This window comes from Mustelus asterias, chromosome 16 (genome assembly GCF_964213995.1).
Source record: "Mustelus asterias chromosome 16, sMusAst1.hap1.1, whole genome shotgun sequence".
Classification (NCBI taxonomy): Eukaryota; Metazoa; Chordata; class Chondrichthyes; order Carcharhiniformes; family Triakidae; genus Mustelus; species Mustelus asterias.
Window position 1 is genome coordinate 24,731,195 of NC_135816.1, and position 27,645 is coordinate 24,758,839.

A 27,645-nucleotide genomic window follows, 5' to 3' on the forward strand; every position below is an offset into this window, starting at 1 on the left:
CCGTGTTCATAACCAGCACCCTCTACTGCCTCATCCAGCAGGCAAATTTGAGGAAGTCTTAGAGATGTTGTGTTTGGTTGCCATTGTAGGAGATCATCCCATTTTCATTCTGTCATCTTGCGTCACACAGAACTTTAGGACAAGGAGCATTCTGGAGAAGGAGTCTTTTGTCCTCATTCTATTTTTTCCCTTTTCATTTTTCCATCGCTTCCACTTGCTTGTCTGTATATTGAGGTGCGTTACACCAGTCCCATTCCAATCATCAATGAGAATGATAATCACAGCTGCCAGAGCAGCTCAGAGGGTGGGAATTCTGCAGAAGGTAACTCTCCTTTTCACTCCCCAAAGCCCCTCCACCATCTCTAAGACGCAAGTCAGGAGTGTGATCGAATACTCTCTCCTTGCCTGGATGAGTGCAGCTCCAACAACACTCAAGGTTCACACTATGCAGGACAAAGCATTCAGCTTGATTGGCTCGCCATTCACCACTTACAGCATCCTCTCCCTCCACCACTGATGAACAGTGGCAGCAGTGTGTGCTATTTGTAAGATGCACTGTGATACTTCACCAAGGCCCCTTCAACAGGACCTTCCAAACATGTGACCGCTACCACCTAGCAAGATACGGGCAGATGTTGCATGGGAATACCACCACCTGCAAGTTCCTCTCCAAGCCATCCTGGTTTGGAATGAAATCACCATTGCTTCACTGTCACTGGATGAAAATGCTGGAACTTCCAAACAGCACTGTGAGTGTACCTACACCACATGGACAGCAGTGGTTCAAGAAGGCAGGTCACCACCACCGTCTCAAGTGTAATTGCGGATGAGTACAAAATTGCTGGCCTAGCCAGCAATGCCTGCATCCCATGAAAGAATAATACCAAAGCGACACCTGTATCATTGTGATTACATGACATAACTGAAATTGTTAAGATTATATTTTTGAAACACAATGACAGATTTTATGTACGAGTATTCTGGAGTTTTCACACTGCATAGGAGTTTGGAATTTTCATGGGAAGGCCAGTGCATACAGTATATCACACATTGGAATTAGAGTCATAGAGGTTTACAGCATGGAAACAGGCTCTTTGGCCCAACTTGTCCATGCCGCCCTTTTTTTTAAAAAAAACTCCTCTAAGCTAATCCCAATTGCCTGCATTTGGCCCATATCCCTCTATACCCATTGTATCCATGTAACTATCTAAATGCTTTTTAAAATACAAAATTGTACTCGCCTCTACTACCACCTCTGGCAGCTTGTTCCAGACACTCACCACCCTCTGTGTGAAAAAATTGCCCCTCTGGACACTTTTGTATCTCTCCCCTCTCACCTTAAACCTATGCCCTCTAGTTTTAGACTCCCCTACCTTCGGGAAAAGATATTGACTATCTGGCTGATCTGTGCCCCTCATTATTTTATAGACCTCTATAAGATCACCCCTCAGCCTCCTACGCTCCAGAGAAAAAAGTCCCAGTCTATCCAGCCTCTCCTTATAACTCAATCCATCAAGTCCCGGTAGCATCCTAGTAAATCTTTTCTGCACTCTTTCTCGTTTAATAATATCCTTTCTATAATAGGGTGACCTGAATTGCACGCAGTATTCCAAGTGTGGCCTTACCAATGTCTTGTACAACTTCAACAAGACGTCCCAACTCCTGTATTCAATGTTCTGACCGATGAAACCAAGCATGCCGAATGCTGCCTTCACCACTCTGTCCACCTGTGACTCCACTTTCAAGGAGCTATGAACATGTACCCCGAGATCTTTTTGTTCTGTAACTCTCCCCAACGCCCTACCATTAACTGAGTAAGTCCTGCTCTGGTTCAATCTACCAAAATGCATTACCTCGCATTTGTCGAAATTAAACTCCGTGCCATTCATCAGCCCACTGGCCCAATTGATCAAGATCTCGTTGCAATTGGAGATAACTTCACTGTCCACTGTGCCACCAATCTTGGTGTCATCTGCAAACTTACTAACCATGCCTCCTATATTCTCATCCAAATCATTAATATAAATGACAAATAACAGTGGACCCAGCACTGATCCCTGAGGCACACCGCTGGTCACAGGCCTCCAGTTTGAAAAACAATTCTCTACAACCACCCTCTGGCTTCTGTCAAGAAGCCAATTTTGCATCCATTTAGATACCTCACCCTGGATCCCGTGAGATTTAATCTTATGCAACAACTTACCGTGCGGTGCCTTGTCAAAGGCCTTGCTAAAGTCCATGTAGACAACATCAACTGCACTACCCTCATCTACCTTCTTGGTTACCCCTTCAAAAAACTCAATTAAATTTGTGAGACATGATTTTCCACTCACAAAGCCATGCTGACTGTCCCTAATCAGTCCTTGTGTCTCTAAATGCCTGTAGATCCTGTCTCTCAAAATACCTTCCAACAATTTACCCACCACAGATGTGAGGCTCACTGGCCTGTAGTTCCCGGCTTTTCCCTGCAACCCTTTTTAAACAAAGGTACAACATTTGCCACTCTCCAATCTTCAGGCACCTCACCTGTGACTATCGATGATTCAAATATCTCTGCTTGGGGACTCGCAATTTCCTCCCTAGCCTCCCACAATGTCCTGGGATACACTTCATCAGGTCCCGGGGATTTATCTACCTTGATGCGCTTTGTCTTCCAGCATCTCCTTCTCTGTAATATGTACACTCCTCAAGACATCACTATTTATTTCCCCAAGTTCCCTAACGTGCATGCTTTTCTCAACAGTAAATACTGGTGAGAAATATTCATTTAAGATCTCGCCCATCTCTTGTGATGACCTTTGTTGATCCTTAAGAGGCCCTACTCTCTCCCTTGTTACTCTTTTGCCCTTTATGTATTTGTAGAAGCTCTGGATTCTCCTTTGCCTTATCTGCCAAAACAATCTCGTGTCCCCTTTTTGCCCTCCTGATTTCTCTCAACTCTGCTCCTACACCCCCTATACTCTTCGAGGGATTCACTTGATCCCAGCTGCCTATGTATGTCATGTGCCTCTTTCTTCTTCTTGACCAGGGCCTCAATATACCGAGTCATCCAGGGTTCCCCTACTTCTGCCAGCCTTGCCCTTCACTCTAAGAGGAATGTGTTTACCCTGAACCCTGGTTAACACACTTTTGAAAGCGTGCCACTTACCAGACGTCCCTTTGCCTTCCCACAGACTCCCCCAATTAACTTTTGAAAGTTCCTGCCTGATACCATCAAAATTGGCCTTGCCCCAATTTAGAATTTTAACCTTTAGGCCAGACCTATCATTCTCCATAGCTATCTTAAAACCAATAGAATTATGGTCACTGGTCCCAAAGTGATCCCTCACTAACACTTCTGTCACCTGCCCTTCCTTATTTCCCAAGAGGAGGTTAAGGTTTGCCCCCCCTCTCTAGTCGGGCCATCCAGATACTGAATGAGAAATTCCTCCTGAACAGGGAAACTCTCCAGTAACCTGCATCGACATCCCACCCTACTAAAATGATTTGGACTGAAATCTGAATTAGACTAATACCCATTATGTCAAATGTGGGAGAGGATTATCCATCTATCTTGAATTATGATGCTCTTGAACATTTCCCAGTCAGTTTCTCAACTTGCTTTTAATTTCAACCAGTTGCATGTTTTAAGAATCTGCTGCTGTCTTTCACCACTGGCCTGACCATGAAGAAAAGTCTGTACCATCAACGTTTCATTCCGCTCATTGGTTCTTTTTAAAATTGGACTCCGATAAATTCCAATGAGCATGTTGACTGTAAGATCAGATGCTTACTATGCCAACATTGACCTCATAGTCAAGCACACATATCAGGACAGAATGTGGCACATGTTTGATTAAAATGCAGAAACTGGTGAGTATAGAAACTGATAAGGGAACCTGTCGGAAACACCAATTGTCAGGCAGATAGGTCATCAACCATTGGTGATTTCCATAGTTTTAATATTCCTTGGTTGGTGGGGTATGACCCTGCAATTTAACATGTTAGCATCTGTTTATTCTGAAGGAGTAAAACTGATTCAATGTAATTTCACAGCTCTTCAAAACCAACTGCTGAAAGGGAAAATGTGCCTCTACCTTCTCCATCTGCAAGTGCTGCGCAAAAAACACCCAAGACCGAGCACAAACATCAAAGTCGCAGGAAAACTGTCAATCAAACCTCCACGTCAAAGAGCAATACTGGTAACACAAAGCAGAACAGTAGCAGCAGTAATAGCAGCAAAAGCAATTCTTCATCTTCCAAGCATAAAAAGGCTGAAGAAAAAACAACCTTGCGTCCTAAGGAAAACAGAGTAAGTCATTGTATTTGATAAATTTCAAAACTTAAGTATCTAATCACATTACAATATTGCACCAAGATGCTGTGTCAGTATGGTGCAGTTCACAAATGCCTGATGCATTTCCTCATGGTTCTATGTTCCAAGTTAACTGTCGAATGTGTGTCCTATGGTGAATGAGATGAGTATTGGCAATCACGTGCTGTGCTCACACCTGCCTTGAGTCAATGTAATTCTGCAACTTAATACCAAGTTATGCATAATGGGAGTGAGGATACAAAATAAGGTTGAGTGCCTACCTTGATCATGCTGTGGAAAGGTTAGTTGCTGCTGACGTTCTGCATGTTCAGGTGGTTGACAGAATCATGGTTCGATGGGGCTTGGTATGTGTCCATAATGTGATTAGTGCATTTGACTCTTGTAATGTTCATTGAAGTACACAGTTCAGTTGATTTTGTTTTATTTATAGTTACAAGAGAAAAACCCAGTTAGCTCCTTGAACCCTTTACAGTCATCAACGCCATCAGGCGATGGTTTAAAGCCAAGAAGGCCCAAACTCAGCTTTGATGACCGGTAAGTATAATGGTCATCTCTCTGGTAATCCATGTAACTAAATTTCAATAATTGTTCAACACTCAAGGACAATACCGATTTTATAAGTACGAAATATTAAATGTTTTAAATCATAAGAGTTCAAATCTGGTGATGTAATTGAGTTCTGTTCAATGAACTAGGTGAACTGTAATTGTTTATCTTTTCATCTATAGCAGTAGGTTAGCATGTGTCAACATCTTGCAAGTCAGACTCATTGCACAATCTCTACTTTAGAATATTCTTTCCCAGGGCCCCCAACCTGAGGAAAATCTTATCTTTAGTAGCTCTTACTTTCTTACTACAATCGTTCAACATTTAAAATCCAAGCTTGGTGTCACCTAATTATTTCATGCTTTACCTTGCCAGTTTTAATGTTTTTTGCCTGAGTGTTGCTCTGTAGTATAGGCCCTCATCCTGGTTTCCTAGTTCAAAATAAAGCCAAGGAGAATTATCGGAAGGAGTATGACCTCAAAAAAAAAGCCATGTTTTATTCAATTTCTATTCTGCGTTCCATAATTAAGAAGATTTGTGTTCATTATACTTAACTGAAAGTTGGCTGTGCATTTGACCACTGACATATCATTCAACCTTTTTGTCACACTTATTTTTAACAGTATTTCAATTTTCATTTGACTAAAGTTTTCCAAAAATAGAGTTGCATAAATGCTCAGACTCCTTCAATCTTTTATTATTCATGTGAAACTGATGTTCTCTGTATTTTGTACAGCCCTTTGAACATGCTCTGGTATTCAATACGAGTGTGGCTAGTCTTGGGTCTCGGCTCCACTTCCCCGTCCACTCCCCATATCATTGATTCCCTGAGACAGCAAAAGTCTTTCTTTTTCGGCCTTAACTGTATTCAATGATGACCCATCCATAACCCTCTAGGCTAGAGATCTACAACCCTTTTGAGTGATGAAATTTCTCCTCATCGCCATCCTAAACAATTGGCCCTTTATCCTGAAACTGTGCCCTCTGTCGTAGATTACCCAGTGAGGGGAAATACCTTCGTATCTACCCTGTCAAGTCCCTTCATAATCTTGAATGTTTCAGTGAGATGACCTTTCATTCTTCCAAACTTCAGAGAATATAGACACAACTTGCTCAGCCTCTCATCGGAGGACAACTCTTGCATCTCATGGCCCAACTTAATGAATATACTTGCACACACTAGTGTGACCTGACCTTGCTATCCAACTATAGCAAGACTTCCTTATTCTCCAATCCTCTTGCATTAAAGGTCAACATGCCATTTCCCTTCCTAACTACTTAACTATACCTTTATGCTAACCTTAGTCCCTTATACAACTACACACAAGTCGCTCTGAACATCAGCATTTGCAAGTTTCATGCTTCCTTCAGAAAAGCTTCTCTATTCTTACACTCATAGTGAATAATAACCTCACACTTTCCCATATTATGCTATACTTTCCCATATTATACTTCATCTGCCATCTTTTTGCCCACTTACTCAACTTGTCTATGTCTCTGTTTCTGCCTCTGCAACCTGTTTATGACCTCCTAACAGCTTGCATTCCCACCTAGTTTTGTATTGTCAGCAAACCAAGATACTGTGGCTCTGTCTCTTCCTTTAAGTTTAAGCCATTAATATAAATAGCTAAGGCCCCAACGTTGATCCTTCCAGCACTTCACTAGTCACAGTCTGCCAACTTCAAACTGCCCCATTTACGCCTGTTCTCTGCTTCATCCTCACTAACCAATCCTGTATACATGCTAATTTAACACCCTCAACTCCATGAGCCCTTGTGTAACCTTTTATGTGGCACTTACTCAAATGCCTTTTAGAAAACCAAGTATACTATGGCTACTGGCTCCCCTTTATCTACCCTACTAGTTTGTTTGTATGTTTTCACCATAGCTTTAATGGGCAGTTACCATTGTCTTGCTTCTTCCCTTTCTTTCTTCAAGCCTCCCTTAGTCCATGTTCCAATGTTAACCACCCATGCAATTTTGCTTCTTCCTCTTCTGTTTTTACCCTCCATTTCTCCTTTAGTTGTTGTCAGGACAAGGCTGTTGGGTCTTTGGTTCCATCATCTGTACTAGACTATCGTTCTTTCCTTTTAATTGTACTTAGAAACCTTTTTGGGTTCTTGAACTTCTACTCTTGATCTAACCCACTCTACTAGTTACATCCTCAAAAACTAATAAATTTGCCAAAAAAGATTTCCCTTTAGTAAAACCATGTTACCTTGTTCTAACCACACTATGTTTTTTGAAGTGTATTACGATTTCTTTAATAGCTCCCAGCATTTCTCTGATGACATTTCAGGCTAACTGGCCTCCACTCCTGTGTTCTTTGTTGCTTGAATAGCTCTGTTAAATTTGCTAACTTCATTAACTGGAGCTAAAGAACAAAGAAAAGTACAGCACAGGGACAGGCCCTTCGGCCCTCCAAGTCTGTGCTGATCATGATGCCCTAATATTAAAAAAACCTTCTACTCTTACTCGGTCCGTATCTCTTTATTTCCTCTTCATTCATGTACCCATGGATGTTCCAGGATCTAGGGAATTTTGGAAAATTAACCAATGCGTTCACTATATCTGCAGCTATCTTTTTTAGAACCATAGGATGTAAGCCACTAGGCCTTGGTGATTTTGTCGGAGTTTAGTCCCGCGACTTCCTTTACATTTTTTCTTTGCTGAGGATATCCTTAATTTCTTCATTCTTATTAGCCTCCTAGGTTACCCATTGTTGCTGATAAATAACTTGTGTCTTCGACTGAAGACTGAACAAATACTTTGTATCTATGTCTCTGCCAATTCCCCATTCTCCTCTGTCTGCTTCTAAGGGTTCAATGTTTGCTTCAGTTCCTCTATTTCTTGGGTGTTTAATGTTTGATATTTCAGCTTCTACCTTATGGCCAATCATTTATCACACTCTCTAAAATTTTAATGAAAAGTGAAAATTTCAGTGCATTTAATGCAATTGGTTGCTTACTCTGCCTGATAACACCACTGCTGCTGGACCTAGAATTCCCCTTGAGGGTGCCGGATTCAAGCTGATATCTGGAAATGGGAAATCCACACCAATCCGTGCCACAGAGATGACTAGATTTTTGCAGGCATCAGTCTAAGTCCGCATTGCTTCACAGTTGATCACGAGATCTAGGCCATGTATAGTTTCAAAATGAAATTTTAAACTAAATTTTATTCTGTCAATGCTAAGCAACATCAAAAAAGTTTTCAAATAAAATTTGGAAGATTTGATTATTATTGGCATGCATGTGAAGTATGGTTAATGTGCAATGGTGCTAGCATTTGGCAAATTTGAACAGTGCAGAGCACTAAACACGAAATACTAATTTTGTCTTTTTCCATCTTAGGTTGCATTCAGCAGATCATTACCTTCAGGAAGCAAAAAAGCTTAAGCACAATGCAGATGCTTTGGTAAGCACTCCACAATGATGCTTGCCCTATTTAGTTTGGTAACAACCTGACATCTGAAGAACAGATGAGAGCAAATGCATTGTCTTCCAGTGCCATTATCTAGTTTTCTTGCCCTAAAGTTGAAACAACCAAATTACATATTACACATTTGGAGTCCAGATGATGAATTTGGATATGGTAGCATGTTACTGGACTATTAATTCAGACACCTGAGGATCCAAAGATGTGAGGCCAAATCCCACCAAAGCAAGGGTGTTTGAATTTAATTAAGAAAATCTGGAATGAGACGCTAATATCAATAAGGTATAAAGAAGCAAATTTGGAAGTCTTATCAATATCCTCCTCACAGTTCACTACACTTCCAAATTTTGTGTTCTCCAAGTATTGAAATTGTACCTTGCACACCCCAAGTTCAAGTCATTAACATGGATCAAGAAAAGCAGTTGTCATCGTACTGACCCCTGAGAACACCACTTCACCTTCCTCCAGTCTGAAAAACAAGAGTGGGGTAGGGGGGAAGAGGGGGTGATGTCAATAGCTAAGTTACTCTTGTAGAGAGTTGGCATAGGTTCATTGGGCTGAATGGCATCTTCTATGCTGTAACCATTCTAGGATTCATTCTATTCAGTGTCTCAGTTTGCTCACCATAGCAACTCATCTCACCCAAATGATTGGTTTGTCATACAGCATATCCCTTCATATATAGACGCAATTCCAGATGTGATTGATACTTGTTCTTCCATTTTCAGCATTTCCCTCCACCAGTCAAAAGCAACTCTTGGTCAGTATTTGAATGATAGTAAGGCAGCTTTTTTTGGTTGCAATTGTAATAACAGGTTGAGTAAAGCAGCTCTGTTTAATGCTGATAAGCTAGTATCTCACTTAGCTGGAATATTGAGCTTGAAATTTATAAACTATTGTAAATAGCAACATTTGCTGTTTATCTCAGTCATTTAAGTATTTTAACTTTGTCCTAGAAAGACACATTTTAGAGATGGTAGAATTACTGAAGTATTCTGTTGTATGGCGATATTTGGTAAAGAGTTAACTATTGAAAATAGATATTAAAAGCAGGTAATTAGAGCAGGGTCATGGGGATGTTGAAAATGGGTTGCTGGGTATCCTGTTTTAAAAGAAAAGTGAGTTGTTCTCTGGTCCTTTTTCAAAACATATATTCTTTTGTCCTGTTCAAAACGTTGAGCGTTGTGTTCAAAATTCCAAGGAGTTCTGTGATCCTGTTCAAAAGAAAAGCGGAATGTTCTGTTTATAGCGTGCATTTTATAGAAGGTAGTATGACAATGAGGATCTCTCGATTCAGACAATGACATAGCCAGCATGAGGAAAAGCTTAGTATTGCCTGATACAATTCAAGTTATGTGCGCTTTATAAAAGGAAAAGGTAAGAAGGTGTATTTTTGTACAGTAAATTCCATTTAGACTACGACTGTAGTAGCAGTACTGCAGCTTGCCTGGTCAGTGGGTCATATGGGGTGGCCATGTGTAAAAAGCATGTGACCAGAAAAAGAAGTTAGAAAACCACTGAATTAAAGAATATCTTGTACAGTCCTCAGCACTTCTGTCCACTTGAAAGGAACTCTTTTATTTAAGTGTTCTATATATTTGGTGGAAAAACAGCTGTTTTATTTTTCCCCATCTCAAATACTGGTTAGGAGAATCTTGTTTTTTTTATTTGTATTAATTTCTGGTGGTCCTACACAATTATAGAAACTCTCAGGACAGAAGAGGGGCTACCTGGCTCTGAGTTATCCATGTAATCCCATTCTCCTGATTTTTTGCCTAAGATTTTTGCCCTTCAAATACTTTTCCACTCCTCCCTTTTTCAAATGTATTGTAGATTCTGCTTCCATCACTGTTCCCAATAAAGAATCCCCTTTTGATGTATATCTTAAAATTACCCTCTTTAGTTACTCTTGCAGTGAAAATAGTTCTCATCTCTCCACCTTATCAAAATCCTGTAGAAGTTTTGAAAATTAATTTAAAAAGTATATATGACCTTCACTTCTAATGAAAAGAGCCCCAGTTTTTCATTCCCCTCATAACGAAAACCCCTCATCCCTGATGCATGTTAATGAAACTTTGCTAACATTTCCACGGCTTCACCTTCCTCCCCAAATTGGGCATTAAAAATTAGGTGCAATATTCTCGCTGCTTAAACCAGTGTTTTCAATAGAACCATAGAACATTACAGCACAGAAACAGGCCTTTGGCCCTTCTTGGCTGTGCCGAACTGAATAGATTTAGCATTGACTCTTTGCTTTTGTACTCTACACGACTGTTAATGAAATCTTGATTTTTATGTCTCTTTTGATTTATTCCATGGACTTCTGCTCTGACTGCTTCCTGTTTTGTCGATTGTAGTCGGACAGGTTTGAAAAAGCAGTGTATTACCTTGATGCTGTTGTGTCTTTCATCGAGTGTGGTAATGCTTTGGAACGTAATTCTCAAGAAGCCAAATCTCCTTTCCCTATGTATGCTGAAACCGTAGAACTAATAAAGTAAGTAAAACCTCTGAACTTCAAAATATCATTTTGTTTTCCTTATAATTGTATGTGACTAAGTTGCTTTTAAGAAAAAATGTCCCCTCTATTTCTGTTTCAAGAGTTGTCTTTTTCTTCCCAGATACACTATGAAATTAAAGAATCATATGGCACCTGATGCTACAGCAGCCGATAAAAAGCTGGCAGTCTTGTGGTGGGTTTAAGCTATTACAGTCTTCTATTTAATGTACAGTCTGGACCTTAACACATTCATGGGAGCTAGCAAGAATTTTTGTCAGTCCTAATCTTACTGGATTCTCCTGTAAATTTACTTAACCTGATGCTGTAACCAGCAGAGAGGTTATTTTATATGGGTGGCTTGTAATAATAAACTTGTATTTTTAACATTTCTGCATCGCATTTTAGTTTTATAATTATTTACAATCATGCGGAGGTAATAATTATTTTGTTTTTATACCTTCTAATGATGCTTCCGGTTTGCACTGGAGTTGAACTACATCAAAATACTATTGATAAGGTGTGGGAGATTATGTTGGACTTCCAACCTGATGTGGATGCAGGTTGAAATCCCCTACAAGATACTTCAGTTTGTAACAAGAAAAAAAATGATGGGGATGAGACTGGAACTGAGAGAATAAACTTGTCAGGGGCTCTTTACTCAAAAAGAGAGATGACTGCGGGGGAGACTTGAATCAAGGCCTTGAAAATTATGAAAGCGTTTTGAGAGAGAAGGTATTTTCAGTTGAAGGCGAGTCTAAAATTAGGGGCTGAAACCTAGGATTGTCAGAAATATATCTAAGAGCAAATTCAAGAGAAAGTGATTTGCCCAAGGAGCAGTAAGAAAGTGGAACTCTACCACAAGGGATAATTGAGGCAAACAGTGTAGATAAAGGGAAAACTGGTTAAGTCGTTCTTTGAATATTTAGTCCATGCTGAAAACTGATCAGAGTAGAAAAACATGTGCAATAGTAATTAATATGCAATAGTAAATTCCTCTGGTTAACAATGAAGTTAAAATTCACGTCATTGTTTTCTAGTCTCCGATGTCAGTCACTTTTGTACATGAGGTTGTTTAAACTGAAGAAAGACAGTGCATTAAAATACTCCAAAACGTTGACTGAACACCTCAAGGTAAATTATTATGGAGCTTTTATACCCAGTTTATTTTACTTGGCTGCTATTAATCTAGACATTTCATTGCTGTGATATTAAATAATTTTATTTTCTAGAATTCATATAACAGTGCGCAGGCTCAATCACCTGGCGTAGGAAGGTAATTTATTTTTCCTGTGTGTATGCCTGTTGATGAGTGTGAATCATTCCTGTTATGCTTTTGAATCTGTCAGCTTTACTTGGTTGTCTATCTCACAGTGGATATTTTTAAATGTGCTAAATGGTATGTTTCCAAAAGCAAAGTTGATTCTAAAACAATTGGCTATCATACTTGAATAACTGATGATGCTAATGAACTTTTACTGACAATGGTTAGCACTGCTGCCTCACAGCACCAGAATCCTGGTTTGATTCTGGCCTTGGGTGACTGTCTGTGGAGTTTGCATGTACTCCCCATGTCTGTGTGGGTTTTGTCCAGGTGCCCCGGTTTCCTCCCACAGTCCAAAGATGTGTGGATTAGACGGATTGGCCATGCTAAATTGCCCCTTAATATCCAAGATGTGTAGGTTAAGTGGATTAGCCATGGCAAATAGGTTTCGAGGAAAGGGTGGGAGGGCGGTGGCATGGGCCTGGGTAAGATGCTGTTTCGGAGAGTCGATGCCGACTCAATGGGCCGAATGGCCTCTTTCTGCACTGTCGGAATTCTATGATAAATCTATATATTTTTTTAGGAAGAATTTAAATCCTTAGCACGCTACTTTAAGTTTGCTCAGTTTTGCCATATTAAAACCATTGGTTCAGAGAAGCATGGAAGCTCCATGTCCTTCTAGTTACTGGGCACAACTAAGGCTATTTGGTGGGCTATTTGACACTTCATGTGATATTGCTGTTTATTTACTGCAGTGACTCTTAACCCACAGGCTGCTGGTAGTTTGGGGATTTTTTTTTGCTTCCATGGACTAACCAATTGGTAAACTGATAATGAAAGTACAGTTTTATTTTGCTGCCTTGCTGCTACTTTGCCATTTAGGAGAGCATTTATCCACCTACAAAGCAAAATGATTGACATTCAGACACTAAAGCTAAAAATTTGTTTGAATCAAGGCCAAGCTTATTTAATTTTAATTTTACAGTCCATTTACTACTCCTACGGTTAGAAAAGTCTTAAATGGTTACATAACGAATGGGATTAGCAATTAAATATTGCAGGATATAATAAATTTCAGAATGAAAGGAGCAGAAGATGGAGGAGGGATAATAGCTGTATTAGTGGGTTTCCATGATGTGAAGATGCCGGCGTTGGACTGGGGTGAACACACTAAGAAGTCTCACAACACCAGGTTGAAGTCCAACAGGTTTATTTGGTAGCAAATACCATGGTATTTGCCCAAATAAACCTGTTGGACTTTAACCTGGTGTTGTGAGACTTCTTAGTGGGTTTCCACAGGTTGCTCTGGCTTCGTCTCAGTCGGAATGTCGTGCTGATTAGGTGCAGTGCTCGTGCAGAATTCTCCCTCAGTGTACCCAAGCAGATGCCGGAGTGTGGCAACTAGAGGATTTTCACAGTAACCGCATTGCAGTGTTAATGTAAGCCTACTAGTGACACTAATAAATATACTTTTAAAAAACCTTAATTAAAGATAGTCATAGCTATAGTAAAAGTATGTTTTTAGCAGTAAAAGAAAGACACAGTCCATTTGGATTGAGTTAATAAGAGAAGTAGAGATCCATCATCCTTCAAGTGGTATACCATAGAGAAATAACAAAAAGACGGAAGAAATATCATATCAGAAAGCTAGCAACAGGCATAGAATAATCATAGGCGACTTCCAACCACACTCAATTAAACTGGCGGGAAGAAGTAGTGAAAGGAAATCAATTGAGATGTATTAATTCGGAAGGGCTATTTCCAATCATCGAGAACCAAATAAACATAATTAGTAGAAGGATTGGAGGGGGGTTGATTTTAGGTTTTTCCCTCACAGGGTGATGGAAAGCACAACAGAATGCAGTTCAAGGCAAGGAAAGACTTGTATACTGAAGGAGAGGAAGTCAAAGGGAATAGGAGAGAAGTTTAAGAAAAGGAATACAAATCAAAATTATGATATCAGAAAGAAATAGGAATATGTTTTTAAAAAGTAGTCTAAAGATGCAAAAAAGCAAATGAAAAATTAAATAGGGATAGGGCCACTACAGTATGAGCAAGATGTCTAACGACAGAGAAATTGCAGAAACATTAAAGCTAACTCTACCAAAGAGTAAGTTTAAAAAGAATGGTAATACAGTTGGGATATAAAGAAATAAAATAGTTGACAATCTAGCAAAACTAGGCAGATGAAGCCCCAGGTCCAGATGGTATGTGCCCACACAGAAGATGATGGCACTAGTTTGTATGCAATGCAAGAGTTAATAGTGCCAAAGAACTGATGGACAGCTAATGTTTCTGTATACAGGATGAGAGATGGACAAAATACCTGGGAATTATAGACCAGTCAATTTAACATGATATAAAAATAAGTACCTGGAGATGCAAAATGCAATATAAAAATTTTCAAAAAATCTGAAAGGCTATTGTGCTTAACTACTATATAAAATTATTTGAAGAGGTAATGTCTAGAGTAGCCAGAGGTAGTGTGACACATCATATACGTGGATTTTCCAAAGCCTTCCTAGAATTTTAGAACGATTACAGCAGAGAAGATGGCTCTTCAGCTCATGGAGTCAAAGTGGCCCTCTCTGAAAGCAATTCAGCCACCCTGTTACCATAGCCCTGAAAATGTATCTGCAGGTGCTTATCCAGTTTGTTTTGAAAGCCCCCACCACATGTAGGAACTGCATTTCAACTCCCAGACATTTTCTAGGCAAAAAATTGTCGTCATTACTTTTGGGTTTAATTTGTAGTGATACATTTTTGTAAGAAAAAATAGGAAAGCAAATCGGGAGAAGAGCAAAGGGGTCTGGGGGTGTTCATGAAAAAATTATAAATGCAGCATTTTCCAATCACTGCCATGAAACAATTTCCTTCAAAATAAATATTTATCTTCACTCTTTAAATTCCTCATTATTATGATAGCCACTAAGCTATTTTAAATACTTGATTTTTAAATTATTTATTCTTTTATGGAATGTGGGCAATGCTGGCTAGGACAGCATTCATTGCCCTTGAGAAGGTGGTGGTGAGCCACCTTCTTGAATCTCTGCAGTCCACATGGTGTAGGTACAATCGAGTCCTGTTAGGAAGGCAGTTCCAGGATTTTGACCCAGCGACAGTGAAAGCGCCGTGATTATAGTTAGTTCCAAGTCTCGATCGTGTGTGGCTGGAGGGGAACTTGATGGCCCCATGCATCTGTTGCCCTTGTCCTTCTAGGTGGTAGAAGTCACGGGTTTGGAAGATGCTATAGTGCATCTTGTAGAGAGTGCACACTGCTGCCACTGTGTGTTGCTTGAGGAGGAAGCGAATGTTTAAGGTGGTGAGTGGAATGCTAATCAAGTTGTCCAGGCTGGTGTCAAGCTTTTAAGTGTTTTTGGAGCTGCACTCATTCGGGCAAGTGGAGAAGTATTCTATCACACCCCTGACTTGTGGACAGGCTTTGGGGAATCAAGAGTGCGTTATGTACTACAGAATTTTCAGTCTTTGACCTGTTTTTGTAGCCATAATATTTATATGGCTGGTTCAGTTCAGATTCTGTTCTATGGTAATCCCCAAGGTGCCAGTGGGGGATTCAGTGATGGTAATCAATGCTGTTGTCAGGACCCTTTGCAGTATTCAGTGCCTTCACTATTTCTTGATATCACATGGAGTGAATCAAATTGATGGAAGATTAGTATCTGATGTTGGGAACCTCAGGAGGAAGCCCCGATGGATCATCCACTCGGCACCTTTGGCTGAAGGTAGTTGTGAATGCTTCAACCTTGTGTTTTGTATTGATGTGCTGGGCTTCCCCATCATTGAAGATGTGTATATTTGTGGAGCCTTCTGCTCCAGTTGTTGAATTGTCCATCACCATTCAAGACTGGATGTTGCAGGACTGTGGAACTTAGATCTGATCCTTTGGTTTTTGGGATCGCTTTGCTCCATCTATCACATGTTGCTTCCATTGTTTGGCATGCAAGTAGTCCTGTGTTTTGGCTTCACACGGTTCACATCTCATTTTAGGTTCACCTGGTGCTGCTCCTTGCTTGTCCTTTTCCACCCATTGAAGCAGGGTTGATCGTCTGGCTTGATGGTAATGGTAGAGTGGGAGATATGTGGGCCGTGAGGTTATAGATTGTGGTTGAATATGATGCTGCTGCAATGATGCTGCACAGCACCGTGTGGATTGCCCAGTTTTGAGTTTAGATCTGTCTGAAATCTATCCCACTGAGCACGGATGTAGTGCCACGCAGCACGATGGAGGGTATCCTCAAAGTGAAGATGGGACTTTGTCTCCATAAGGACTGTGCAGCGGTCACTTGTACTAATACTGTCATAGACAGATGCACCTGTGGCAGGCAAATTGGTACGGTCAAAGTCAAGTAAGTTTTTCACCTTGTTGGTTCCCACACTACCTGCCTCAGACCCAGTCTAGCAGCTGTACCCTTTAGGATGCGGCCAGTAGTGGTGCTACTGAGCTACTCTTGGTGGTGGACATTTAAGTTTCCCCACCCAGAATATATTCTGTGCCCTTGCCATCCTCAATACTACTTCCAATTGATGTTCAACATGGAGCAGTACTGATTTATCAGCTGAGCGGAGTGTTGGTTGGTGGTAATCAGCAGGAGGTTTCCTCTACCTGATTCCATGATATTCATGGGGTCCGAAGCCAACGTGAGGGCTCCCAGAGCAATTTCCTCCTGACTATATGCCACTATGTTGCCGCCTCAGTGGTGTCTGAGACAGAGTCATATTCATGGAATCAATACTTATAGCATCAGGCTATTGCTTGACTAATTTATGGAACAGGTCTTCCAATTTTGGCACACTGTGCCATTTGTATTTCTAGTGCACAGGTCAATGCTGAATGGTCCATCCAGATTTATTCCGTATTAATTTTTCTATAATGATTTGATACAACCAAGTGGCTTGCTGGGCCATTTCAGAGGGCAGTTAAGAGGCAGCCAAGTTGCTGCGGGTTTGGAATTGCATGTAGGCTGGGTCAGGTAAGAATAGCCGATTTCCTTGCCTAAACAACATTACTGAACCAGATTTTTTTTTACCAGTCAGCAGTGGTTTAATTAGCTTTAAGTTCCAGATTTATTCATTGAATTTAAATTCCACTAGTTGTCTTGGTAGGATTTGAACAGAGGCCCCCCCCCAGAGCATTAGCCTCGGCCTCTGAATTGCCAGTTACGTCACTTCCTCCTCTTAATTGATTTGACTGCTGGTGTGCAAGAGGGCTGCAAGGCATATCACATAACTAGCTTCTGAATTCACCACCATTCTGGAACGCTTTCATTCTGACTAAATAATTAAAAAGCAACACAAGCTCTTAAAAAAAAAGTTTGATTGCCTTGCATATGAAAACAAAACTTTTCTGAGACCATGCTTAATTTAACAATTCATGTACTGCAAAGAATTTTATGTTGTGATTATGTTTTTGCTATGGTTATCCATTCTTGACAATTGCATTTTAACCATCACAATCATTTAAATACATTTTAAGTTGTAAGAAGCTCTAAGCCTTTTTAAACTGTGCCCAATGTTGAGTTTAAGCTCTGTGGCTTCAAGCCACATACGATCTGATATGACTTCGCCCTGATGGAGGTTCTCACCACAGGACTTTGGGAAATAGGTCAGAAGCTTTCTCTAGAAAAATGCCTCTTTTTTTTTATTCGTAATAAAACTACTGAACAACAATGCTGAAAAGATAGAAAAATTATTTAAGGGGTAAGTACTGGAAAAGCCGAAGAAGCCTTCTGTATCAGTCAACTCCAAGTGTAATCATTTCTAAGCATCAGTGCCTTCTCTGCCATTATGTGCCCCACTTGAGATTATGGTGGTACTTGTCAAATAAGTTGCTGGTACTTAATTTCTGATTCTCTTATGCCACTTGGATGAGGAGTCACAGAGAAGCTGATACCTATAGAATTTTTCTACAAAATAAACCTTTATGTTCAAGAGGATGAGGAAGGAAAGAACTAGAAAAACCAGAATTACTTAAGTGGTTGTCTGAAAGTTTGCTGTCGTATTTTACCATTTTTGAAGGTGCTTAAAGTTTTTTTTAAAACTTCTTTTTCCCTCTTTACTTAGCAAAGCTGCAGGTACGCCATCTCCAGTCTCTCCCAAACTTTCTCCAGGTAATACTGGGAGTTATTCCTCTGGAAGTAATACTTCCTCCAGTAGTTCTTCTGCCTCAGTCACAATACCACAGAGAATCCATCAGATGGCAGCTAGTTACGTTCAAGTCACATCCAATTTCCTGTATGCCACGGAAGTGTGGGACCAAGCTGACCAGTTGGGAAAAGAAAACAAAGGTAGGTTATGAATGGCTTTTATTTTATAGTATACCTGGTATGTTAGTAAGAGTGCATTATATTAGTGGTGCCTGTGTTTAACAGGCATACAATGTAGAACTCTAGCAACTTGAATTATCAGCTTGGCATCAGCAGATATGTTGACCACTCCCTCAATTAAAAGCCCAGCGCTTACATATTATTAACGTGTAAATATAGTACCATCAGAAAGGGAAAATAGCCTGAGATCGTTTTTTAGATTCTGCAGTGCGATTTGCTGTAAAGGCGAAACCTAATAAATGTTGATACTGAGCCAGATAAGAAGAAATGATAGAAACCCTACAGTGCAGAAGGAGGCCATTCGGCCCATCGAGTCTGCACCAACCACAATCCCACCCAGGCCCTACCCCCACATATTTACCCGCTAATCCCTCTAACCTACACATCTCAGGACTCTAAGGGGCAATTTTTAACCTGGCCAATCAACCTAACCCGCACATCTTTGGACTGTGGGAGGAAACCGGAGTACCCGGAGGAAACCCACGCAGACACGAGGAGAATGTGCAAACTCCACACAGACAGTGACCCGAGCCAGGAATCGAACCTGGGACCCTGGAGCTGTGAAGCAGCAGTGCTAACCACTGTGCTACCGTGCCGCCCTCGATAATTAGGAGAGGTGAACGAAACCTTGGTCAAAGAGGTAGATTTTATGGGCCATAAGGAGTGGAGAGAGGGAGGTAAGGAGGAAATTCCAGAGCCTAAGGCTAAGGCAGCTAGTTGAAGGAGGAGTGCAGATATCTTGTAGGATTCTTGGAGGTTACAGAGATAGAAGAGAGCCAACACCATGGAGGGATTTGAAAATGAAGATCAAAATTTTAAGACCACGACTTCACCAGAGCAGGGGCCAATATAGGACAGTAGCATAGTTGTGATGTGTGAATGGGGCTTTATGTAGTGAGAGTTAAAATACAGGCAGCGGTGTTTTTGATGAGTTTAAGCTTATTGTGGACAGTGCAAAATGGGAAGCTGGCCAAATGAGCATTGGACAAGTATAGAGCGAGCAAAGGCATGAGTGAGGTTTTCAGCAGAAGTTGAGCTGAGGCAGGGGGTGGAGATGGGTGATATTACTGGGGTGGAAGAAGGCAGTCTTGGTGATGAAGTAGATATGTGTTTGAAGCTCATCTTGGGGTTAAATGAAACATTGCGGTTGTAAAAGGTCTGCACAATCTCAGAGGGGGGGTGGATGGAATTGATGATGAGATTTCTGGCAGGGACCTTCTGTTTCCCCAATATTCATTTGGAAATTTCTGCTCATCAAGGCTGGATGTTGGACAAATCAGAGGCCACGGATGAGTCGAGAGACTTGGTTAAGAGGCAGAGTTAGTTGGAACCTGAAGTGCTCGATTTAACTGATCTCAAAATAGTGATTGCTTTATGTCCCTGGGTAGGAAAGAGATTACAATTTCTAATCATTATCTTGTGATATATGTGAGTGGAGATGATTTCTGGATGTCATGAACCAGATTTTGTGGTGCTGATGACAGTGAAATTTCCAGCATTTACATCTATTACTCTGCAGAAATTGACTAATATCAAGAAAATAGCATGGAAATCCTGATGTTGCTATTATTTGAGTCTACTCTCCTCCATGGTGTAAGGTTTCCACAGACTGCAATCTCCCGGTGCAACATGATTTAACAAAAATGTGCACTTCCGCACTGGTAGTCTTGCTGTAAAATTGATGCTCGCCATTCACTTCCATCTGCCACAAATTGAGTTTCAATCTTCCCTTTTGTCCAATATAAAACATGAAAACAGGTAGTCTGGAAATTCCGTAAGTTTTTTGTGTTAGCCCATCCTTAAGCAATGAGATATGTGAATTCCACAGGTGGCTGAGAGGTCCCTATTTTGCTGGAAATTCAGGTAGAAACTTGATGCTGTCTGTAGTCCATGTGTCAGAAGTCATATGATTTGCGACACCAGCTTGGTTGGATCCAACTTTTAAAAATATTGATTGCAAGTTCCTAATATGACATTCCTGTAATGGGCGCGACAGAATTAAATGTAAAATTAAAGTACGTCTTAACAGCTGTCACTGTCGAGCTTGCTCTAAAACCATATTTGTCCAGTGCACAGTCCCAAGCCTTTTATTTAGCTCAAATTTGTTAAAAATGGAATTTAAATGATTTGTCTTAACAACTTAATTGGCGTAGGAGTATAATTGTGGATGCCTTGTCTACTATGGAATACTGGGACTAAAAGATGACAAATCCCATCGGCCTAATGGTTTAAACCCTAGAGTTTTAAATGAAGTAGTTAACAGAGATAGCAGATATATTTTATCTTTCAAAATTTCCTAGATTCTAGAAATTGTACTGTAAATTGAAAGGTAAACAGTGAACCCCTACTATTCAAGAAGGCAGCGAGAGAGAACACGGAACTACAAGCCTGTTTGCATGTACTATTAGCAAATTGCTGAAATCCAATATTAAGAAAGTGGCATCAGAGCACTTAGAAAATCATAATATGATTGGGCAAAGTCACTTACAGATGAAAGGGAAATCACAGGACTAGCTTTTGCAGTTGTGAGCTCTGGCACAGCAATGGCTGCCGTGAAGCTCGGACTGAGTGCTAATTCCTACGAGGCCCCCTTATATGTTTGCACTATTTCTACTGATGGGTGTAGCCTAACAGATTCCTGCTACACAAAAGCTTGTAAAATAGTGTGTTTTTCTTTAAAAACCCTGCAGTTTAAATACTTGACTCTCACATCATCTCTCCCTCCCCACCTCCCTTTGGCTGTCACAAATATCTCTCTCCCCCTTCACTCAAATTTTACCCCTACTTGCTCTAGGTCCTATCATGAAATTTTCAAGTCTCAATGGGGTCACTTTGGGGAAAAGTTTGGAAAGCACTGCCTTTGGATTGCTAAACTTATTCCTGGAAAATGCAGGGTTTGGCCTATGAGGAGAAATCAAGTCCACCAGACCTGTATTTCCTACAGTTTAAAAGAATGAGAGATGATCCCATTATAACATTAAATTTTTCATGAGCTTGATGGGTTAGATGTTGGGAGGATGTTTCCCTAGCTGGGGAGTCTAGAACTGGGTCACAGTCTCCGAATAAAGGATTGGCCAAATGAGAAGAAATTCCTTCACTCAAAGGATTGTGAACTTTCAGAATTCTTGACTTCAGCGAGCTGTGAATGCTCAGTCATTGAGTCCATTCAAATCAGAGATTGATGGGTCCTTGTATACTATGGGAATAATGCCGGAAAGTGTAGCTGAGTTAGACGATGAGCCCTGATCTTATTGATCGTGATTTTATGCTTTGGCTGGAGGGGGTGAATGACCTCCTCTGCTCTTATTTTTTTCCTTTTTGTGATAATTAATACCACATGTACCAATGGGAAAATAAGTTGAATAGTACATTTGTACTATTGCACAAATAAATACTTGGATTATTGTTTTTTAAATTATCTTGCTCTTTTTCAGGTAAATACTTAGAAGTTTCAATAATTGTTATCGCTAATAATGTTAATGAAATTATTGAAAAATTGTTTTCTTGCTTACAGACTTTTTTGTGGAGCTGGATAAAGTGATGCATCCTTTGGTGTTCAGCAGTAGCAGTATGACTGATCTTGTACGCTACACTCGTCAGGGTTTACATTGGCTCCGACTGGATGCTAACCTGTTACCATGAGCTTGGAAAAGGTGGACAGAAGACCTGAAAAATCTGTTGTTTACTTACTTTATCTTTTCACGTCGCTGTTTCCACTTTTCTAATTGTAAATAGGCTCCTGACCTTTTACAGAACAAAAATTATGACGAGTTACACGCTGATTAAACTATTTTTGAACCCAGTACATATAACTATTTTAACGCTTATATGACATTTCTTCACAAATATCTTAGCAAGAGCTTCAGAAGCTTTTCCCAATTATGAAGGATCATTTTTTTCTGTTTGCAATCATGTAAACACTGTGACTAGCAACTTTTACATTACACTAATCAAGCAACCAGAGCTAAGAAAACCAAGTCATCTTACATGGAATCTCCAATGCGTGCTTTTGTGTTTTATTTTGTGTTCTATTTAATAGTTCCACAGACATAACAACTGTAAGAATAACTGAGTTTGTCTACCTTTTGAATACTGTTCAGTTTCTGAGCTGAATCAGAAATTATCACAGGGTATATTAAGAACTCAATTGCGAGAGGCGATAGTATGTTCAAGGCCAGACTTTGTTTCCAGGTTAGGTGCTGTGACCTACTTGGGAAATTTAGTTAATCCACGAAAGTAGAAAAATGTGCTGTGCTGTAACTGTGGTATACAGTTCTTTGTGAACAGCATTGACTTTCTAGCACAGTCGATATAATTATGAACGGATTTATTGCCAGTTGACCATTTTAAGACATTGTAATGTGGGTACCTTACTGCATTCATTTTTGAATGTTGCGTACTGGATAAGTGAATTGTCTGAAATGGTTTAGTGTAACATTTGTACAGAATGCATGCACCCTTGTACAGGAGATGTACAACATTCATATGGTTATAGTAACCTATCTGAGATGCTGGACAAATGAGTAGCAGCTGCTTGCATCACCAACACAGCTTGCCCTAACTTCCAAGTATCTGCTGGTCTGCTTCACTAGGTAAGCATCTTATCCAAACCTACAGTGTACATAGACAGGAGTTAGCATTGAGAAATGCACAGCTGGACAGTACCAGATATGAACTGACATCCTTTACAGTGAATACTGTGTTTGTCGGAAATGCTTCTCGTTTAACTGAATGTTTTTTTTAAAGTAAGAGTGGGATGTGCCACAGCTTAAAAAGTACTTATAAATATAAATAATTGATCGAGTTTCTATGTATTAAATCTAAGATCTGGGGACTCGGATTACCAATGCAACAATAATTATGCATCAGACTTACACCACTGCTTTAAATATCATTGATTAACATAAATGCATTTCTTTAAAACTGAAGCAGTATAACCAAGTTTGCATTTTCCATGTTTTTGTTCCATGCTCTTTGGGAGTTTGAATCTGCCACATCAAACATACTGGGTGTGCCTTATACATCTCTTGTATTTCTCCCCTGGTTTGTTTTATATTTACAGTAGTTTACAAGGTGCTACATCAAGCATTAAGGCTGTGTAATGATGTAATTTTGAAGAAAGCTAATTCGAGTTGTCTTCCCCATCTCGGGTCATGTTGTGCTGTTGAATGTTGGTATAGTTTGTGTCTACAACTGCCAGATATCTATGTCACTCTAAAATGATTACACTAGTGTGGGAAATAATTTCTGCGACTAAACAAAATATTTGGAGGGGGTGGGTGGGGGTGCAGAGTGCAAGCATTCTTGTAATCTGCAGCCAGATGAACTGGAGAAATATAGCAGCCTAAAATAGTCTATTTTACTGTAACTTTGTTTTAAATCTAATTAACTTTGGTCTAGAAATATTTACCATGTTGAAAGTTTTTGTTTTAAAACTATTCTGCCAAGTTTTAAAAACAGGAAATTGTATACTTGCCATATTCTAGCTTTATGATGATTAGACCACAATCAGCAAATGTATAAGTAGTTTAAAACACAAAGGAAATTTATTTGGGTGGGTTATTAATCTAAATCAGGCCATCTTATTTATATATTTATTTTTTATTTTGGGAGGCACATTCTAAAGATGTTTTCTGTTTAGCTGCTTTTAAATATTGCAAAATGGATTTCCTGCAGAAAATCCACCAATCTACTTTGAAGTGACATCAGTATTGCGAGTACGTGGATGTGATAGAATGTGAATGAATTGCGGAGGCTTACTTTCCCTTTTCCCAGAAAAACTTCTTATTGTTGAATGTTTCCAATATGCTTGATGTGGAAGGACCAGCCTGATTGTGTAAGGTATGCCCGATGTAACAATCGGCCTCTGCAGCACCATGAATTAAGAACAGGGAATTTTTTAACATTGGGAATAGACAGGAATATATTTTTTAAAACTTAAAATGGCAACCGTTCATATTCTTAAGAGTTTCATAATGGAGCTGGATGGAACAGCTCAGCAACCATACTTTTCCTCACATCTGTTACTGCCGAAATGCCTTTGTGTTGGTGGCAAACTTTGGAGAAGTCAAACAAATAATACTTGGTGTAATCAAAAATGAGAGAGCCACTTGTTATAAACTAATACCTGCAAAGTAATCTGTAATGTATTTTCCAGTGTCCATTCTGTAGAAACTGCTAAATGTATTGAACCACATGGAATGCCCGTTGAACCACTAACTAGCAGTCTTCCTGTCCAGTGGTATCTAGAGAGATCCTCAAACGTTGTCATTCAGCCGAATTCCAAAATGGTTTCAATCTTTACCGTTGTCGTCTTGAGCTATGTGTATGTGATGTTAATACTGAAGGTGTGTAATAGGTTTGTGTTTGATACGATGTCTGCGCATAAAGTATCAAAAGTTTTTTAATGTAATGTGCATTTCTAATTATAAATGTTTATTTGATAGAAATAACTGACCTTATAATATTTTATAGTATTTATTACTGTAGATGTCTAGGTCATCTAGACCTTTTAACAAGCTGTTTGCATTTAATGCCTCCCTATGGTTTGTACTTTCATTTTCAGAATCCAAAGATGAACAAAATTTACTGGAAACTATCTTCTCCTCATTTAGCTTCTACAGAGTATTTTTTGTTTCTTTCCAGTCTAGTGCTATAGACCAATTCGTCAAAACACATTGAACATTCAGATATAAAATGACAGAAAACATTTTAAATAAATTTAAAGGGAAGTGATAACTATGAACACTTTAGTATGCAGCTGACTTTTATATGTTCCTATAATATTATTTAAACATGTTCTGATCAGTGTTTATACCTCACCATTGTTCTCAATTTGCCTGTGGCTTTTTCGATTTTAATTTGGAGGATTTCCTGAAAATTAACGTTTTATTTCTTTGCAAAGTTATTCACACAATGTTCAGTTGATTGCTAGATTGTTTAATATTTCTTCTCTTCCCCAACCCACCTAAAAACAAATTGTCTGTACCAATAATGGAAGAAAAAATGAAGTAACTTGAATGCTAGCATTTTTCATTGTTTTGGAGGTCCTCAGAGTAACTGCCTGTATTTTAATTGAACAATATAAGTTCATGGAGTGTTATCCCCATCAAATAAATGTATTACTAAATACAATTAGTTAATATAATTTAGTTTATGTAACTTACAAAATGTACCTTACACAATGTACCTTTTTAGAGTTTATGGGAAATGGACTATTTTTAATTCTAATTTTCTTTTAAATATGTTCCAAGTAACTTGTTTGCTTATGATTTATAACACTTGCTTACGTTGACTTATACAAATGGAGGTGAATAGTGAACTCAGTGAGTAAAAGCTTTATAACTGTGGATGAGGTTGCTCTCTAACATAGTGCCATCTTTTGCAGTATACAGTACTTTGACTCTACAAAGAGTACTGCAGGGTCAAGATTGTCTCAGATATGACGCATTTGCATTGGGAAGTATTTGTAAAATAATGTGGTTATGGCAAGTAAAGCATTGTATAACCTGAACTTTGGGCTTCTGTAAAGAATATTATATATTTCCATCATAATGGAAAAGGGTTTCTAGCAAATCTAGATTGTTGCAGCTCCGCTCTGTATTTTTCAACTTCAGCCACAAGTTGCATATTTTTAAGGAAAATGGGATTCACGTATTTACTGTGTATAAAAAAAAACACTCAGATTCTTGTTAATTATTCTGTCAGGAAAGTAGGTCTGCTTTGTATAATGCAAAATTGTTAACTTTAGTGAACTTCCAGTGAGCTTTTTCTTTAATAAACTTTTCAAATGCTGACTAGTCTTTGTTTTTATTGCATCCGTGCTACCATGCATGTGAAGGCTGCAGTCTTCCCATCAAGCTACATTGCTGAAATGTTTCTCTCTTCTCCCCTCCTCCCACCCATGCACGCGCGCACACATTAAAGAGTTAGAAAATGTGATGTTTAAATGTCTTTTGAAGGATGAAGGATAAGTATGGCAAGTTTTGGGAACCTTGGATAACGAGAGATATTGTGAGCCTAGTCAAAGAGAAAGGAAGCATTTGTCAAAGCTAGGAGGCTGGGAACACACGAAGCAAGTGTGGAATACAAGGAAAGTAGAAAGAAACTTGAGCAAGGTGTAAGAAGGGCTAAAAGGAGTCATGAAAAAGCATTTGCCAGCAGGATTAAGGAAAATCCCAAGGCTTTTTGCATATATATAAAGAGCAAGAGGGTAGCCAGGGAGAGGGTTGGCCCACTCAAGGACAAGGGAGGGAATCTATGCGTGGAGCCAGAGGAAATGGGCGAGGTAATAAATGAGTACTTTGCGTCAGTATTCACCAAAGAGGAGGATTTGGTGGATGATGAGTCTGGGAAAGGATGTGTAGATAGTTTGAGTCATGTTGAGATCAAAAAGGAGGAGGTATTGGGGTTCTTGAGAAACATTAAAGTAGACCAGTCCCCAGGGCCTGATGGGATATACCCCAGAATACTGAGAGAAGGAAGGGAGGAAATTGCTGGGGCCTTGAGAGAAATATTCATATCCTCACTGGCTACAGTGGGGGTCCCAGAGGATTGGAGAATAGCCAATGTTGTTCCTTTGTTTAAGAAGGATAGCAAGAATAATCCAGTTAATTACAGGCCGGTGAGCCTTACATCAGTGGTAGGGAAATTATTGGAGAGGATTCTTCGAGATAGGATTTATTCCCACTTGGAAATAAGTGGACGTATTAGTGAGAGGCAACATGGTTTTGTGAAGGGGAGGTCGTGTCTCACGAACTTGATTGAGTTTTTCGAGGAAGTGATGAAGATGATTGATGGTAGGGCAGTGGATGTTGTCTACATGGACTTCAGTAAGGCCTTTGACAAGGTCCCTCATGGCAGACTGGTGCAGAAGGTGAAGTCGCATGGGATCAGAGGTGAGCTGGCAAGGTGGATACAAAACTAGCTCGGTCAAAGAAGACCGGGTAGTAGTGGAAGGGTCCGTTTCTGAATGGAGGGCTGTGACAAGTGGTGTTCCTCAGAGACCAGTGCTAGGACCTTTACTGTTTGTAATATATATAAATGATTTGGAGGAAAATGTAACTGGATTGATTAGTAAGTTTGCGAACGACAGTCAGGTTGGTAGATTTTCAGATAGCGATGAGGACCATCGGAGGATACAGCAGGATATAGATCAGTTGGAGACTTGGGCGGAGAGATGGCAGATGGAGTTTAACCTGAACAAATGTGAGGTAATGTATTTTGGAAAGTCTAATACAGATAG

At 39.7% G+C, this 27,645-nt stretch overlaps 1 protein-coding gene across 7 annotated transcripts in view; it reads left to right on the plus strand.

The window, feature by feature from the left end:
• aff4 (AF4/FMR2 family, member 4) overlaps positions 1-26,197 on the plus strand; it is a 93,889-nt gene extending 67,692 nt beyond the window's left edge. For all 7 annotated transcript variants that reach the window (XM_078230767.1, XM_078230765.1, XM_078230766.1 and 4 more), the window contains 9 exons: positions 4,036-4,291; positions 4,746-4,849; positions 8,215-8,278; positions 10,657-10,793; positions 10,918-10,989; positions 11,834-11,927; positions 12,026-12,069; positions 18,139-18,362; positions 21,916-26,197. In XM_078230767.1, coding sequence (XP_078086893.1) covers positions 4,036-4,291; positions 4,746-4,849; positions 8,215-8,278; positions 10,657-10,793; positions 10,918-10,989; positions 11,834-11,927; positions 12,026-12,069; positions 18,139-18,362; positions 21,916-22,043 — 1,123 coding nt within the window. In that variant the 3' untranslated portion in view covers positions 22,044-26,197. The remainder of the gene's footprint in view (positions 1-4,035; positions 4,292-4,745; positions 4,850-8,214; positions 8,279-10,656; positions 10,794-10,917; positions 10,990-11,833; positions 11,928-12,025; positions 12,070-18,138; positions 18,363-21,915) is intronic.
• Positions 26,198-27,645: the final 1,448 nt, after the last annotated feature.